Below are 16344 nucleotides of genomic sequence, written 5' to 3' on the forward strand. Positions count from 1 at the left end.
AGGGCTCTCTCTAGTTGCGGCAAGTGGGGGCCACTCTTCATCGTGGTGCACGGGCCTCTCACTATCGTGGCCTCTCCCATTGTGGAGCACAGGCTCCAGACGCGCAGGCTCAGCAATTGTGGCTCACGGGCCTAGTCGCTCCGCGGCATGTGGGATCTTCCCAGACCAGGGCTTGAACCCGTGTCCCCTGCATTGGCAGGCAGACTCTCAACCACTGCGCCACCAAGGAAGCCCTATTATTACTATTTTGATGCTCAGTTATTCTGTTTGGCTAGTCCTGTGCCTTTTGACATGATTTCATAAATCTTTGAGTGCTTCCTTACTAAAGTAAGGCCCAACAAGGTACCCCAGGCTCACCTTGTAATTTCCTTGTTCCAGCCCTGAAATAAATTGTTTCTTCAAGGAGCACTGGTTTCTTTCAGTGGGAGTGGCAGTTTAGAAACTAAAATTTGGGTGCCAGGTATGCTCATTGCTACAGATGTCCTCTTTCTTTAGATGTATCTGGTCCTTCCCATTTCTTAGCCTTTTATTCCCCTCGTGGTGGGAGTTGATTGCTTCTCACTGATTTCTCAGATCTTTTGAGTTAGTTATGACTCATCCATTTACTTTTCTGTTTCCAAAATTTTATTGCTGTCCCATATTTGCTATTGTCCTTCTCTCTTTGGAGTTTAAGCCTTTTAAAAAAATTCCTGCTGTCCTTCACTAGGATTTTTGGAATGGTGTTAAGGTAAGTCAGTGAGTTCAAGTCACCGTATTTAACTGCAATTTTTTTATATCAACACTCTCAGTATAGATTTAGATTTTACTCTGCAGAAGTAACTAGGCCTAATGCTGTTGGGAATACAAAACGTGATAGACACTGTTTAGGTTTTAAAGTATTGATAGTTTCCATGTTATCCGGAGCATTTAGAATGAGTTTGTAACTAACGGGAGCCCACGTTAAAATGTGGAAGGTGCTGAAGCTGAGGTATGTGGTATGATAACACTTTGCCTTATATTTTATGTTCTAGCACAGTGGTTCTCAGTGTTGGCTGCACATTAGAATTACTTGGGAGACAAAAAATACTGTGCCTGGTTCTCACCTCAGATCAGATTAAATCAGAATCTATTATGAGTGAAGCTGAGTTCTACAGGTTTTGAACTTCTTTTGATAGACTTGATTAGTTTAAGTGTTTTTTTGTTTTTGTTTTTTTTCTTTAAGGGCCAATAAGATGCTTCAGGCTCATCTTGTAATTTTCCTGCCCCACACCTGGAACAAGTCAGTTTCCGTCATAGACACCATGGTATTTCAGACCTCACACCTTAGAACATGCAGTTCTCTTTTCTGTGCCTCATTAACTCATTCATTCTTTAGGACTCAGCATCTCATTTTTCTTTAAACATCAATTTGAGCTAAGTCATTTTATAATGCCCATTGTTCACATCTATTTAAGCACTTACACTATATTATTGCCATGATCTGGTATGCATTTTCCTACCCCATTAGATTCTAAGCTTCTTGAATAAATTCTAATATTGGAGGTTTGGGTATATTTTATGTGCTTAAAAAAGTTAATTGAGCTGATCGCACACAGGAATTCCAATTTGGGAGATCTGAGAGAGAGTGGAATTATAAAGTTCCTTAAGTTTCGGCCCCTGTTCACTTTTGATTTCTTCTATAGCCATGTTTTATGGATATTTTTGAATTATACTAAAGGAATATTATATTTCAACCTTGAAAGACAATTAAGATTGAACTGAAAGCAGTCAAAGATATTGGAATTTAAACTGTGCTTCTGTGAGAGGTGGTTGTAGAGGCAGACTGAAATAGGTGATAACTTAAGCAGTGGTTTTAAATGAAGCCTTTGTTAAGTTATAAATATAATATTTAAAAGTTGAATATATAGTGACCTTTATAATAAAGCATTTTAAAGGAATCTTATGCAGTCTTGTAGACAGTGAATTGATATTTTGAATTTTCGAGATTCTGTACCATCTTTCAATGTTTATTGCTGCGTACTTGTCATTTTTATGTGAAGGCAATCATTATGTACTGTTGTTTCATTTTCTTATTTTGACTTTTCTTTTTTTAATTGTGAATATCTTTCCATTTTATTTTTTTTTCTTTTCCATTATGGTTTATTACAGGATAGTGAATATAGTTCCCTATGCTATATAGTAGGACCTTGTTTATAAATCCCATATATACTAGTTTGCATCTGCTAATCCCAAACTCCCAGTCCATCCCTCCCTCACCCCCCATCCCCCTTGGCAACCACAAGTCTATTCTCTATGTCTGTGAGTCTGTTTGTGTTTTGTGGATAAGTTCTTTTCTGTCATATTTTAGATTCCACATGTAAGTGATATCATACGGTATTTGTCTTTCTCTTTCTGACTTGACTTAGTATGATAATCTCTAGGTCCATCCATTTTGCTGCAAATGGCATTATTTCATTTTTTTATGGCTGAGTAGTATTCCATATTGTGTATGTGTGTATATGTATATGTGTGTGTGTGTGTGTGTGTGTGTGTGTGTGTGTGTGTGTATATCATGTCGTCTTTATCCATTTATCTGTCAGTGGATGTTTAGGTTGCGTCCATATCCTGGCTATTGTAAATTCACTTTTCTTTTAATAGTACATTTCTTTGTGGTTTTGTAATTTATGCATTTTCCATTTTAATGGCAATATGTTACCCCATTTTGTTGATATATAGTAATTTACTTAGCCATTTCTTAATTGTTTGGTATTTTTTATTTGCATCTCACCACAATTACAGAAAGTGACCTATAATCGTTTTTATACAAATAGCTTTGCATTTTCTTTTCTGGAGACTGAATATGTGTTACTGAGCCTTTACCTTATAATAGAATTATCTGTGGCAGAAATTTAATGAAACATGGAGATAGTGTGAAGTAGGTAAGGAGCCAGATAGATCTGATTTCTAGTTTTGACAGCTACTTTACCGGCTGTGTGATCTTGAATAAACTAGTTAAGTGACCCTCAGTGGTAGAATTGGATTAATAAAGCTAACATTATTGTACATTTATAATGTGGCAGGTGCTATTCTAAGTATTTTACATGTATTAACCCATTTAAACTTCAGGTCAGCTCTGTAAGGTAGCTCTTATTGTTCTATTATTATTATTCCCATTTTTAAAATGTGGAATCAGGCTTAGAGAAGTAAAAGAGGTCAGATGGCTACTTATAACAGTGGTGTTATGGTAACCAAGTGCCATCTAGAGCTGGCTCAGACCTCTAGAGTTGGTTCTCTTATTCACCCTGGACTGCCAGGGCACCAGCTACATCCCTTCCCTTAATTTGAGTCCTAGGCAGGCAAATTGGCCTTTATGGGCCAGATTAATGATTACTGAAATTCCTACAACTGGAGCTGGAGTGAATTGTGAGGTCATGCTGGCAATACTTTAACCCTGGGCTTACTGTAGAAACTGCACCCTAAGAGCAAGGGTCACTCTAGATTTTCATATTCTCTTCAAACCTCTGTCTATTTAAAGTTGCTTTTAAGGGAGTGGTGATAAAAACTTAGATTTGTATTTTTATATTAACATCTAGTAGGCCTTTTTTATCCTTCACTGTCCTCTTCCACCTCCATCTTCTTTTTAACCAACAATTGAATACTTGTCTAGCTAGGATTTAACTCCTAGATTGCTAGGCAGTTAGAGTGCCAGAGTCTTTTAGACCCAAAAAGGAATCTGAGAAATATCTAGTTCAGCCACCTCACTTATATGAAAAAACTGAGGCCACACAGTCAGAGGGTGATTTAGAACTCAAGCCTATGTTTCTGACCTAAGTCCAGCGTAGGGTTCATTCCATTGTACTGTTTACTACCTTATTTGTAATAGTCTTTTAAAAATATTATTACTATGTATCCTTTTTAGGAATGATATACTTTGACTTAGTAGCTTGCTACGTCTGTATTATGTTCACTATCAGGAAACAGCTATATTTGTTTTTAGTTCTTTGTAGTTTTTTAAAGTGCTTTCTCATCCTTTATCTCATTTGTTTGTTATGAAGATAACCTTTTGCTCATGTACCTGAGGTTCTTGAATAGTGGCACAGGTTCCTTTGTTATTCTAGCATGTCCATTGCTTCTGTACATTCACAAATCCAGCTACCTTCAGATATATGTGTTGACTCACTCTATTGAGATTATAAAGTTCAGGCTTTGTCATTTCTCAGCTCCAGCTCTTTTCATATCTTCTGGGTGCTCCTGGAGCCTAAGGCATGAAATTCCAGGAATGATGATAATTCGTTATTTTGAGGGGCTCATATTTCTTGGCTTCTTAAGACTGCTTGTGATCAGGGAAGCTCTTTTTAAAACTTAATCAGAGGTTCAATATATAGTTAAGCAACAGGTTGTGTAGAAACAAACACAAAGATAATCATATCATTTATTGTACTAACATTCTTCAATCAAAACGGTGTTAGAGATAAGATAAATTTTATGGCTGTAATGTGTGTCCATGCGATTTGGTTGGTGTCAAGGAAGGGCGTGAATTGTTAGTATAAGGCTAGACACCGAATGCCAAAACTTTCTACAGCAGGGGCCTATTACCTAGTCAACTCATACAAAACCTGGAGATTCTCAAGAGGATCCTCTCTGATTCATGATTAGGTTAAATTAATTGAACAAAGTAAAGTCTGTGAGAAAAATCTGTCAGTTTGTTACTGATTATCTAACCAAAAAAAAAAAAAAGGAAATAAAAGCTATAGTGGTTTTCCTGGAGACTTTTAGAGTCTCTATATTTTGGTAGACTGTATATTAAGACTTATTTGTTTGAACTGTATGCAGTTCAGTATTTGTTTGGGAATAGAATGTGAACATTTTAGGATTGCTTTATGATAGTACTGGGTAAATAAGCATTAGAGTTAAGCTTTTTATCCTTGGGTTTCTAATAGCTACTGCTAAGGTGAGCCTTATATGTTAAGATTATCTGAAGATAAGACTGCAAGTCATTGGCTCAAAGTTCAAAGGAGAGCATTAGCTTCAAGGACATAAACCACTGAGTTGTTATCCATCAATTTGTAACAGAAGTGCAGATGAACAACATTTACCTAGACAATCTCGTATCATTTACCTGCAGTTTGAGGTCAGTCTGTATAGAGGCTTATGTAGGTGCTTTGAACTATTTTGCAGAGATGAGAGTTCAAATTTATTTTTATTCTTTAATTTGAGGCAGCAGGTGTTTTTGTGTGCCTTTTGCCACAGCTGATATTAACCCCATTTTGCCCATCCTTAAAGCCGGATTATGTTCTGTTTCAACTATGGAGCTGAGATTAATTAGGTTATTTACAGAAGAATTTTATTTTCTAGCACTCCATATTTTGCTGTTTGTTTCGTATGTGTTAATCCCCCTTGCCTCCCCCACCCCTCCAGTTTGACTGTGAGCTCTGTGGGCCCAAGATATGTGTCTTATTTTAGAATCTGTAACACAAAGTTATATGTAATGGGGACCATCAGCTAAAGTAGATAATTGAGCCAGGCTAGATGGGGCCCATGTAGAAGGGAGAGCATACATCAATAGGCCTCTGCTCATCAGCTGGATTCCAGCAGATTTTTACCTTGTGGGACTGTGAGATAGATGTTGCCTGAACAAAAGGTATCCACTGATGCTATCTAGCTTGTGGCCTATCAGTTTGCTATTTCTTTAATAGAACCTAGGAACACACAGAAAATACTTGGTACATACTTGTATTTTGGTAGATGCTTATTGTGTCATAAAACTGGCTACGCTGCTTTTGAAGGACTATCTTAGGTGTCATATGTGTAATATGATGTAAGATGTATAAGAATGTTCTATTAAAGGATTTTCTCTTTTTCAAAGAAGATGAGTACACTAATAAAGAGATTAACTCTTACCCTAGCATCAACAGATTTGGATATTGAATATTCATTGCTTTGTCCACAGAAGATCCTTTGGCTCACTTTCCAAGTTAGAAACCAGTGATAACACATTGTAGTAAACTGCTGCATATTCTGAGGGCTCTCAAAAGAATGATATAGTAAACTGTTAGAATACCTGAATGTTGTGCAATTAATGTGTCTGTTTTTTATTTCTTGAATTCCGGAGTAATCTTTTGTTTTTCCTTTTCTCTAGCACCCCAAACAATGTTGTTAGGATGTACTCTTGGTTCTTCTTTTGTAGTGTCTCATACCTTATTTCTTCTATTTCATTCCTATAGATACCATCCTAGTTTAAACTTTTTATTACTCATCCTAGGACATGTACACTAGCCCCTAAGTGCCTTTTCTATTCCATATTTAGAGTATCTCCAGGTTTGTTGTTTGTTTTTGTTAATCCTTTTCTTAGGTCCTAAACAAACTCTGATTAAAGGCAAAAACATAAGACACACACATGCACGCACACACACACACACACCAGAAAAAAAGACTTCTTTCAGTTGTGCACTTGCTTGCTGATCAAACTCCATATCCTTCATTCCCCCTTCTAATCTTATCATTTCTTAGTCCCTTATAAGATAATCAGCTTGTTCTCTGCTCCTCCCAATAGCTTTATTTCACTCTCTCGCTTTTCCTTATGCTATTTCTTTTAAGGGGAATGACCTCTCTCCTTAATGCCTTATATCATTTCTTTTATTATTGTACTATTCTTTAAATCTTTTACTGTTCTTTCATTACCAGACTAGGTTAGAAGTTTCTAAAGGGTAGTGACTGTATTTCCTGCTGCATCTTTGAACTCCATATAATGTCTAATACCATGCTTTGTGTGTAGCAGGCATTCAACTAATATTCCTGAACTTGATTAGTGCTTTATATTTTCCCTCCTTCATTTTTTTTTATTGTGGTAAAATATACAAAACATAAAATTAACCCTTTTAACCATTTTTTAGGTATACAGTTCCGTAAAATCAAGTACATTCTCGTTGCCGTACAACCATCACCAACCATCCCTCTCCAGAGCCTTTTCATCTTCCCCAGCTGAAATTCTGTGCCCGTTAAATGCTAACTCCCCACTTCCCCCTTTCTCACAATCCCTGGCAACCACCATTCTACTCTCTGTCTCTATGAACTTGACTACTCTAGGAACCTCACTATAAGAAGAATCATGCAATATTTGTCCTAGTGCAACTGGCTTATTTCAGTCAGCATGAAGTCTTCAAGTTTATGCTATAGCATGTGTCAAAATTTTCTTCCTTTTTAAGGTTTAATAATATTCCATTGTATGTGTAAATACCATATAAACACCACATTTTGTTCAGCCCTTCCATCTGTCGTGGGTTGCCTCTTTACTCTGTTGATAGTATCCTTTGATGCCTGAAAGTGTTAAATTTTGATGAAGCCCAATTTATTTTTTCTTTTGTTGCCTTGATTTTTGGTGTCATATCCAAGAAATCATTACCATATTTAGTGTCATGAAGCTTTCCCCCTATGTTTTCTTCTAAGGGTTTTATAGTTTTAGCTCTTACCGTTAGGTTGTTGATTTCAGTGAATTTTTGTATATGGTGTAAGTAAGAGTCCAAATTCATTTTTATTGTATGTGAATATATCTAGTCTTCCCAGCACCATATGTTGAAAAGACTATATTTTCTCCACTGAATAGTCTTTCCCTCATTCGTATTTCATTGAATGAGCTTCAACTTTAGTGTCACTGCTGTGACTATAATAAGTTTCAGGATCTTTCCTGTCACTGTCTTGTCTTAAAGGCTTAAAACTTGCTTATGCTTTCTTCACTTGGAAGTAAAAGAGGAGGACCGGGGAAGATGTATACATTGAAAACAGAACCATCATCTATCATCTCTCTGTCCTCTAATTAACTGCTTGTTTAGATAGAGTAACCCTCTTTGCTCTGTACCTCACCTTCTTGAAACATAGTAGAAACATTAGAATACTATGCTAGTCTGAAATTTTGTTTTTAAGTCACTTAACCTTTCTGGACTTTTGATTCCTTTTCTGTTAAGTGAGAAGATTGAGCTAAATGATCTCTCATGTGTCTTTTGCTATAAAAATTCTGTGATATTTGTGAATGGCTTTTGAACAGTTAGTAAAAATTCAGTGGAGGGTAGAACAGTTTTATTATACCAAAGGAATACATTAAACTTGGTATCCCCAAGAATATATTATCTTTATTACTTTGTCTACAGTTTTGGTATTTTCTCCATATACGAACAGAGGTTTTAAATATAGCTATGATGAGTTTCTTTCAATGGTAAAACACTTAGTTTCTAAGTATTTCTGTGGTTTGTAGTATTGCCGTCTTTATTTTCTTTATGCATTAAGGAGAAGGGACATAAGTTCAGGTACATGAAATTTGCATGAAGAAAGAGGACCAGCAACCAGGTGAAAAACTGAGCTAGAACAGAGACAGACACCTCTCTTCTGGAAAGTCAGAGAATACTGAAGTCTAGAAAGGGGGTTTTCTGGATGCTTCACCCCTGAATACATCTTTGAGAGGCCCGTGTCTGTATACTGCGTATGCATATATTAATTGATTGCCAAAAAGCCATTTTTTCCTCATGTCACCTGTAGTGTTGATTGTGTAATTAAACTTACCTGTTAAACTACAGTTAGTTATAATATGATTGAGTTCATTTTACTTTGTAAAATTTTTGTCATTGCTGTGTTTGTCTCCTGTCTTTTTTATAGCATGTGGAAATGAAAATGATGATAGCTAATATTTGTTGAGTGCATGATACATTTGTTTTAACTTTATTTTTGTTTTCATATCTTTTCAAAGAAAATGATATTTTAGTGATGGTATTTTATCAGGAACTATTCTAGAGCCCAGGAGAGAAGTTAATTCATTACATACAATGATTTCCTAACAACATTAGGGATTAATTCTCTCGGTCAAAAAAAGGTGACTGGGTAGCTATGAAGACAAGATGACACGGAAACTTTGTAAAATTTTTGAATTTTGAACTCTCTGAACGTATTATCATTAGTACTAAGTTATTAATACCAAATTAAATCATTCGTGTTAAAGTGATATATTACCTTTAAAACTTTTCATTTGGAATCCTGACTCATATATTTAGAAAGAGAAATAAAAGTCTTGCCTCTGTCAAGTATTATTTCAAATCACAGCAGTAATTATATTTATACTTAAGTATTCTGGATTGCAGAAGCAAACTAGACTGCTGCTAGGCATTCTGAACAGCAGTACTAAAAACCTGAAATGGGAAGCAAATCTGGCATGCAATAGCAAAATTGGGGGATAAATCTGTTTAACCAGAGAATGTCCTTAGTTTGGTAAAAGGGTTAGAAATGCAGTCTACTTTGTTGGAGACTGATTAAAAATGATAAAATAAAGAATGATGTGCTCAATGAGCTACAACTCAAATAGAGGAAATTTAATGGGAAGTGATTACATTAGTAGCAGATGGGCTTGCTTCCTGAATTGCAATTTTACTGGAAATCCTAGACCAGCTTAAATTTGTTTTTCACATTTAGAGTCTGATAAAAAGATAGATAAAGAGATTTGTTTATTTGGTGTGTTATTGTGATTCTTACCGTGTCTTTTGGATACTTCATTTTTACCAGGCTATTTTTATGATTCCCACAAACCCACCACCAACATTCAGGAAGCCAGAACTTTGGTCTGATGATTTCACCGATTTTGTTAAGAAGTGCCTAGTGAAGAATCCTGAGCAGAGAGCTACTGCAACACAACTTTTACAGGTCAGTGCTTATGTCTCTAAGGGGAGGATATTTTCTTTATACCTTTTAGCTTTCTGACATTGACCAGAATTGAGTTTCATTAACTCATTTATTTATTTATTTTTTCATTAACTGATTTATAAAGATGAAAACCTCCCAAGAAATATGGATTGATTTAGAGACAGACCTACAGACACACACCCCATTCTTCTCCTGTATGTTCTTTTTCTCTCATTTTTTTCTTTTGTTTTCCAAGTTCAATCTTCTCTCCGCCCCCCTTTTTAATTTTTGTTGTCAATTCTTTCCTCCTAAAGTTGTGTTAAAACTAAACTTCCATAGGGTTCTCATTTCAGGTATGAGTTCTCGTCTCCATTATTACTGTTTCTCAATTTTCTTATGTTTTTCTTCCTGATGTATTATTCCTTGACCCAGCATTTCTTCTTTGACTTTTTGCTCTATAAGATACATAAATGCAAGATTCCTGAAGGCCTTGTGAAGATCACATGTTATAAATACTGGTTACAAGATGACTTAAATGAAGAGTTTCAGTGTCCCTGTACAACTTGACTTTGTATCCAGAGTGTCAGGAGGTTTTTTTTTTTTTTTTAATCTGCTTTGACATTAAATGCAAATAGAAATAATTTAATACTTTTAATAAGTATGTGTGAGTCTTTACTTTCCCAGCAGAACCGGCTTAGACCTCTAAGCTATGATAAGTGTACATGTTAACAAAACTTGATATTTGGAAAATAATTCTTTTTGTTAAGTGACAAAAGGATTAAAAACATAGTTATAGAAAGTGATTTTTCCAAGGTACTGTTTTTAAAAAAGGAATTGTTGAGGGATATAAGAAGCAGGCTCTTAAATGTAAGGTATATTGTTAGGAAAATTTAACTTAATCTCCATGGTAGGCGATTTAACAATATCTGTCTAGAATGAAACACCATATATTCTTTGACCCAGCAATTACTCTTCTAGAAATTTACTCTACAGAGAAATTTAACCATGTGTGAAATAACATATGTGTAAAAGTCTTCATAAAACAATGTAATGGCAAAAGATTGGAAACAACATAAATATAAACAAGCAATTTGAGGTCCATCGAGGGGAGTGATTGGCAAAATACACACGTCTACATACACATATATGTATATGTACATATGTCAGTGCTTATCGTGGAGTAGCTCTAGAAAAATAAGCAAGAAACTGCCTCCAGAGAAGGTAACTATATGGCTGACAAGAGTGGGATGGAGACTTACTTTTTGCTGAAGGCTCTCTTTGAGCCTTTTGAGTTTCGTGTTATGTGCAAATATTACCTTACAAAAGTTAGTTGAAACATTTATTTTGAAATATTGTCAGCACTTCAAAGGAATTTTAAGCACATAAATCAAGGACGTATTGCTTTTGTTATTGTATTGACTGTCTAAATTATTCAACCCTAAAGAAGTCAAGAAAGAAGCAGGGAGGGGAAATAACAGAAAAAGTGGGACAAATAGTACAAAATCTGATGATGAAAGTAAATCCAAATGTATCTGACGACTGGTTTTTGGATAATTTAACCAGTATTTCTTTCTAGTCTTTCTTCCATAATCTTTTCTAATCTTTTTAAAGAAATTCTGTGTTTAACCTAGAGTTTTTAGGCTGGAAAAGCATTTAAGAAATATTCTAGTAAAATTTCCTAATTTTGTTTATGAGAGTACTGAAGCCCAGAAAGGTTCAATGATTCACTGAAGGTCACACAGTGATTAAGGGATTCTTCTAGGTTTATCCCACTTGTTCTCCAGCCCCCACTTGTCACCCTTTCCCATTCTGCTTTTTACCCAGGAAGTTGACCTGTATGGACTGCATTAGCAAGCTCTGTTACCCTCTGGCTTCTAGCTGGGTTTGGCCCAAGTATTTTTCTTTATAATAAGGGCAAACAATGCAACTGGTTTTGTATAGTGCTTATGAGCCAATAATAGTTTCCTTGATTTTTAAAAACTTTTTCTGTTGTGCTATTGTTGGCCATGGAGGCCCTCTGTTATAATGTGGTATACTCGTCTGGCCTCTTAATTGGCCCCTTGCTTGACCTCCCCTTTTTTCGCTTTATAAATACTGAAATAATAGACTTGTAGTTCCTTGTACAAATCATGCTTTTTCAATCCTCTATACCTTTTCTCATGGTGTTTCTCCCGCCCCCCACTTGCTAGTTTAAAGACTGCCTTTACCAACAGGCTCCTTTTTACTCATTGTCTCACTGTTTCTAATTCAAATTAGGTACTCCTCCAGAAAGCCTTGCCTTCATCTTTGTTCAGGCTAGTTGTTCCTCTGTGTTCCCATAAGCACATTGTGCATATCATTTACCATATTAGAATGAAATAACTTGTTTCTGTGTCTTTGTCCTAGATTGTAACTAATTCAAGGTCAGGGGCTATGCCTTTTGGGAGGGGATTACTTTTGCACTCCTGGTACCTAGTGCTTAATACATGTGTGTTGAATTCAATATGCGTTTATTTAAGATAACAAACTTCTGATTTTAAAAGCTTTTTAGATAGGATTATTATCTGTTGTCTCATTAGTGTCTCATTAGATGCCTTAGAGTTTTATTTTGCTGGATGTCTGGAAGCCATTCTGGCTCTTAAAGGACTTTCACATGTGTCTTATATAAGTTAAATTATATTTTAACTTTAAGAATACAGTCTTATTACCAAGTTTTAATGGACATTTGTCTATAATCTACATGCGTAGATTTTACTATATTGATTTCTAGACTTTGGTAAACAGTTTTTAAAGAGGAATTCGTGCTGAATTTTTTATAGTGGTTTATTTTCTGACGTAAGATAGATAATTGTGTAAGTTTAAAAGAATCGTAGACTGAGACTGAAAGGATCCTTTGAGATTATTGAGTTGAACTCTTAGTAGTTTTTAAAAGATGAGGATATTGAATCCCCAGGGACAAGGTTCAAGTTCAGCCTAGTGCCACTAGAGCTCCTGATCTGAAAATGTTCCGTGTACCTTCTGGTGGGTAGCCTAGAACCTGAAAGTCAGCTCTTGCCCTAGTCTGGCCTTCTAGAAGAATGAGATCTGCCATTATTCGAATTAACCCATGGGCTTTGCTGGAACAGGTGATGTCATGGGTCACTCTGTGAACTCCCATGGCATGTGACTTATTCTTCGTTTTACCAGATCAAGTGAGGAGTAGAAACTTTATCTATCTCGCTGTCCTTCCCATTTATAATATAATTATTTTTAATACTTCCCCTTCATAATTGAGATCCATATCAAAGTGTTATAATATTTGTTTTAACCTTTAAACCAGGGGTCCCCAACCCCCAGGCCGCAGACCAGTACCAGTCCACAGCCTGTTAGGAACCGGGCCACACAGCAGGAGGTGAGTGGCGGGCGAGCGAGCAGAGCTTCGTCTGCCGCTCCCCATCTCCCCCCATTGCTCGCATTACCGCCTGAACCATCTCCCCCCGCCCATGGAAAAATTGTCTTCCATGAAACCGGTCCCTGGTGCCAAAAAGGTTGGGGACTGCTGCTTTAAACGATCGAGAAAACTCAAGAGAATAAGGGAAATCTATTATATTGTGTTTAACCCATTTTTGCTCTTTCCAGTGTTCTTTCTCCTAATGTTCCTAAGCTCCTTCTTTTGTTACTTTCTTTTTGTTTTAGCCATCCATTTAGGGTAGGTCTGTGGTAACAAATTCTCTTAGTTTTCCTTCACCTGAGAATGTCTTGTTTCCTCTTCATTCGTGAAGGATATTTTCACCGGCTATAGAATTATTCATTGACAGTTCTTTCAGTACTTGGAAACTGTTGTGCCACTGTCTTCTGGCATCCATGGTTTCTTATGAGAAATCTACAGCCATTTGAATTGTTTTACCCCTTGATCATTTCAAGATGAAATGATCTTTGTCTTTATTTTTAGAAGTTTAATTATGATGTGTCTTGGTATGGCTTTCTTTGGGTTTATAGTGTTTAGAATTTGTTCAGCTTCTTGAATCTGTGGGTTTATATCTCTTGCCAATTTTGGGAAGTTTCCAGTCATTATTTTTTCAAACACTTTTCAGCCCTACCCTCTTCTGTCTTTCTAGGACTCCATTGACACAAGTGTTAGATTTTTTGTTTTAGTCCCACAGATTCCTGAGGTTCTGTTCATTTTTCTTCCAGTTTAGTTTCTCTCTGTTGTTCATACTGTATAATTTCTACTGTTCCATATTTTGATTCACTGAATCTTCCCTCTGTCCTCATTCTGCTGTTGAGCCAGCCCATCCATCAGGTTTTTATTTTTGTTATTATATATTTTAGTTCTAAAATTTTCATTTGTTTCTTTTTTATATCTTCTAATTCTTTGCTGAGACTTTCTAATTTTTCATGTGTTTACAAGCATGTTTGTAATTGCTAATTGAGGATTTTTATGATGACTGCTTTAAAATCCTTGCTGGATAATTCTGATATCCATGTCATCTTGATGTTGGTATCTGTTGATTGTATTTTCCCATTTAAGTTGAGATTTTCCTGCTTCTCGTTATGATGAGTGATTTTCATTTGAAACCTGGGCATTTTGGGTATTATGAGACTCTGGATCTTGCTTAAGTTCTCTGTAATAAGTGGAGTCCTCTGACACTGCTTCAGTGGGGTAGAGGGGCACCACCTCATTTCTACCAGGTAGCATTAGAAGTCCAGGTCCCCAGCTTGGTCTCCTTTGACATGTAGGGTGGGGGAGGGGTTCCTTATTACCACTGTACAGGGGTGAGAACTCAGGTTCCCTCAGTGGCCTCTTCTGGCACTGCAGGGCCTCAGCATAGCTGGGTGGTGATGAAAGTTCTGATTCTCCACTAGGCCTCCTCTGATCCCACTCTAGCAGAGAGGGAGGTGGGGTTTCTTTATTACTGCCTGGTAGCAGTGTAAGTCCAGGCTTTCTCGTGATCTCCACCGACACTCCCCACTGGGGGTGGGGAGCGCTTTTTATACTGCATGGTGTAGATGAATGCCCTAGCTTAACATTTGGTTTTCTCTGATACCACTGCAGTGAAAGGATTGGACAGCCTCCAGAAGGTAGAAGTCTAGGTTCCCCACCCAGCCTTTGCTGGTTGGGGTGGGGCATGTGCTTTCTCTCTGGTGTTTGGGTGGAGTAGAATGGTTATTGTCTAAAAGAGAAGGTGGCACATTGGCTAGCTGTCCCTTTCCTGATCCTTTGGCTCAAGAGAGCAGGCTTTTGTAGGAGCTTTTTTAGTTTGTGTCCATTGGTGTTTCTGGTTTGCTGGCTTCTCCAGTAACCAGTCTGGGCTAAATGAGGTAAAAAAAAAAAGCCCGTGGTCTCACAGCTGTGTCTTTCCTTTAGTCCTCTGGTCCCTAGTTAATCTGCCACCTTTCAGTGTCTTCCTGTGTTTGTTTTATTGTCCAGGGTTTTAGCTATACTTTAATGGAGAGGTATAGGGGAAAGTATGACTGCTCAATCTGTCCACAAGCAGAAGTCTGTTCTTCAGTTCACTTTAAACTCTTGTTTTCTCAGCTTTTATGAAGAAATAATTTATTTGAATTCTTTCAGTTCAGAAATTGATCATTCAGAACATGAACAAAATTTAAGAGGAAATGGTTCAAATTTTGAAAGAATAAATCTTCAAACAGCCTTACTTTTTAAAATACATGACCAAGAATGTGATAGGTTGATTTTGGGTATTCTGTGTCTTATCATTAGTTCAGGTGGTTTAAGAATTCTTGCCCTTTTTTAGTTTATATTTTAGTTTACTCTTTTTTTTTTTTTTTTGTCCACGCCACTTGGCATGCGGGGTCTTAGTTCCCCGACCAGGGATCGAGCCTGGGCCCCTGCAGTGAAAGCACCAAGTCCTAACCACTGGACCACCAGGGAAATCCTAGATACATTTAGAAATAGTGAAACTATATTGCCTTTTGGAATTTGGTGTGTTTACCTTTTTTTTATTGATATTCTTTTTAAAACTCTTCATATAATTACCTTCTTGTCTGACATAAATGTTAAATTTTTAGTTCATTTATGGTTTTTTCCCTTTGTTTTATGGCACTGGATTGAATAAATATTCTCCTATATTACCCTCTAGTTCTTTTATATTTCCATTTTCTTTTGACTTTTAACTTCTTAATCTATCTGGCATTTATTTTGATATTTCTGTGATAAAGATCTAGTCTAATTCTACCCACCCCACCCCCTCAAAAGAAAAAAGAAACAGCAGGCAATAAGTATTTTTTCCTCACTGATTGGAATTGCTACCTTCATAATATGCCAGCTTATTTCGTATGTTATATTCTATTTCCAGTCATTATATTCTGTTTTGTTGTTCTTTCCATTCTTATGCTGGTACCACATGCTTCTCTAGGCATTTAACAAAAAGATGTAACTTCTATTTATTGATTTTTCTGCTAACTCAGTCTGATTATATTATGCAGATCACTTTATTCTTTACTTTTTATGTGTTTTATATCTCAGTGACTGAAAAGGAATATTAATACCTCCTATTCTTATTTATTTAGATCAACTTCTTATGTCTCTGTTTTTGTTACACATAATGCTGTACTAATATATCAAGTTTATAACTATAATATCTTTCTTTGTATTATGTCCCTTATTAATATTATATGACTCTTCCTTCATTCACTATTTTCTCCCTTCAATTCTGCTTTTTTTGATGTTAGTCTTGATATTATTTTATGTTTGACTAATATTTCATTGCCTATCCTTGACTCTTAACCCAAGTTCTTTTTAGT

General features: G+C 36.3%; 1 protein-coding gene across 3 annotated transcripts in view; it reads left to right on the forward strand.

Moving 5' to 3' along the window:
* STK3 (serine/threonine kinase 3) overlaps positions 1 to 16344 on the forward strand; it is a 314394-nt gene that overhangs the window by 169579 nt on the left and 128471 nt on the right. For all 3 annotated transcript variants that reach the window (XM_036830681.1, XM_036830683.1, XM_036830682.1), the window contains one exon: positions 9502 to 9639. In XM_036830681.1, coding sequence (XP_036686576.1) covers positions 9502 to 9639 — 138 coding nt within the window. The remainder of the gene's footprint in view (positions 1 to 9501; positions 9640 to 16344) is intronic.

The sequence above is a fragment of the Balaenoptera musculus genome, chromosome 17, assembly GCF_009873245.2.
Source record: "Balaenoptera musculus isolate JJ_BM4_2016_0621 chromosome 17, mBalMus1.pri.v3, whole genome shotgun sequence".
In the NCBI taxonomy this organism is placed as follows: domain Eukaryota; kingdom Metazoa; phylum Chordata; class Mammalia; order Artiodactyla; family Balaenopteridae; genus Balaenoptera; species Balaenoptera musculus.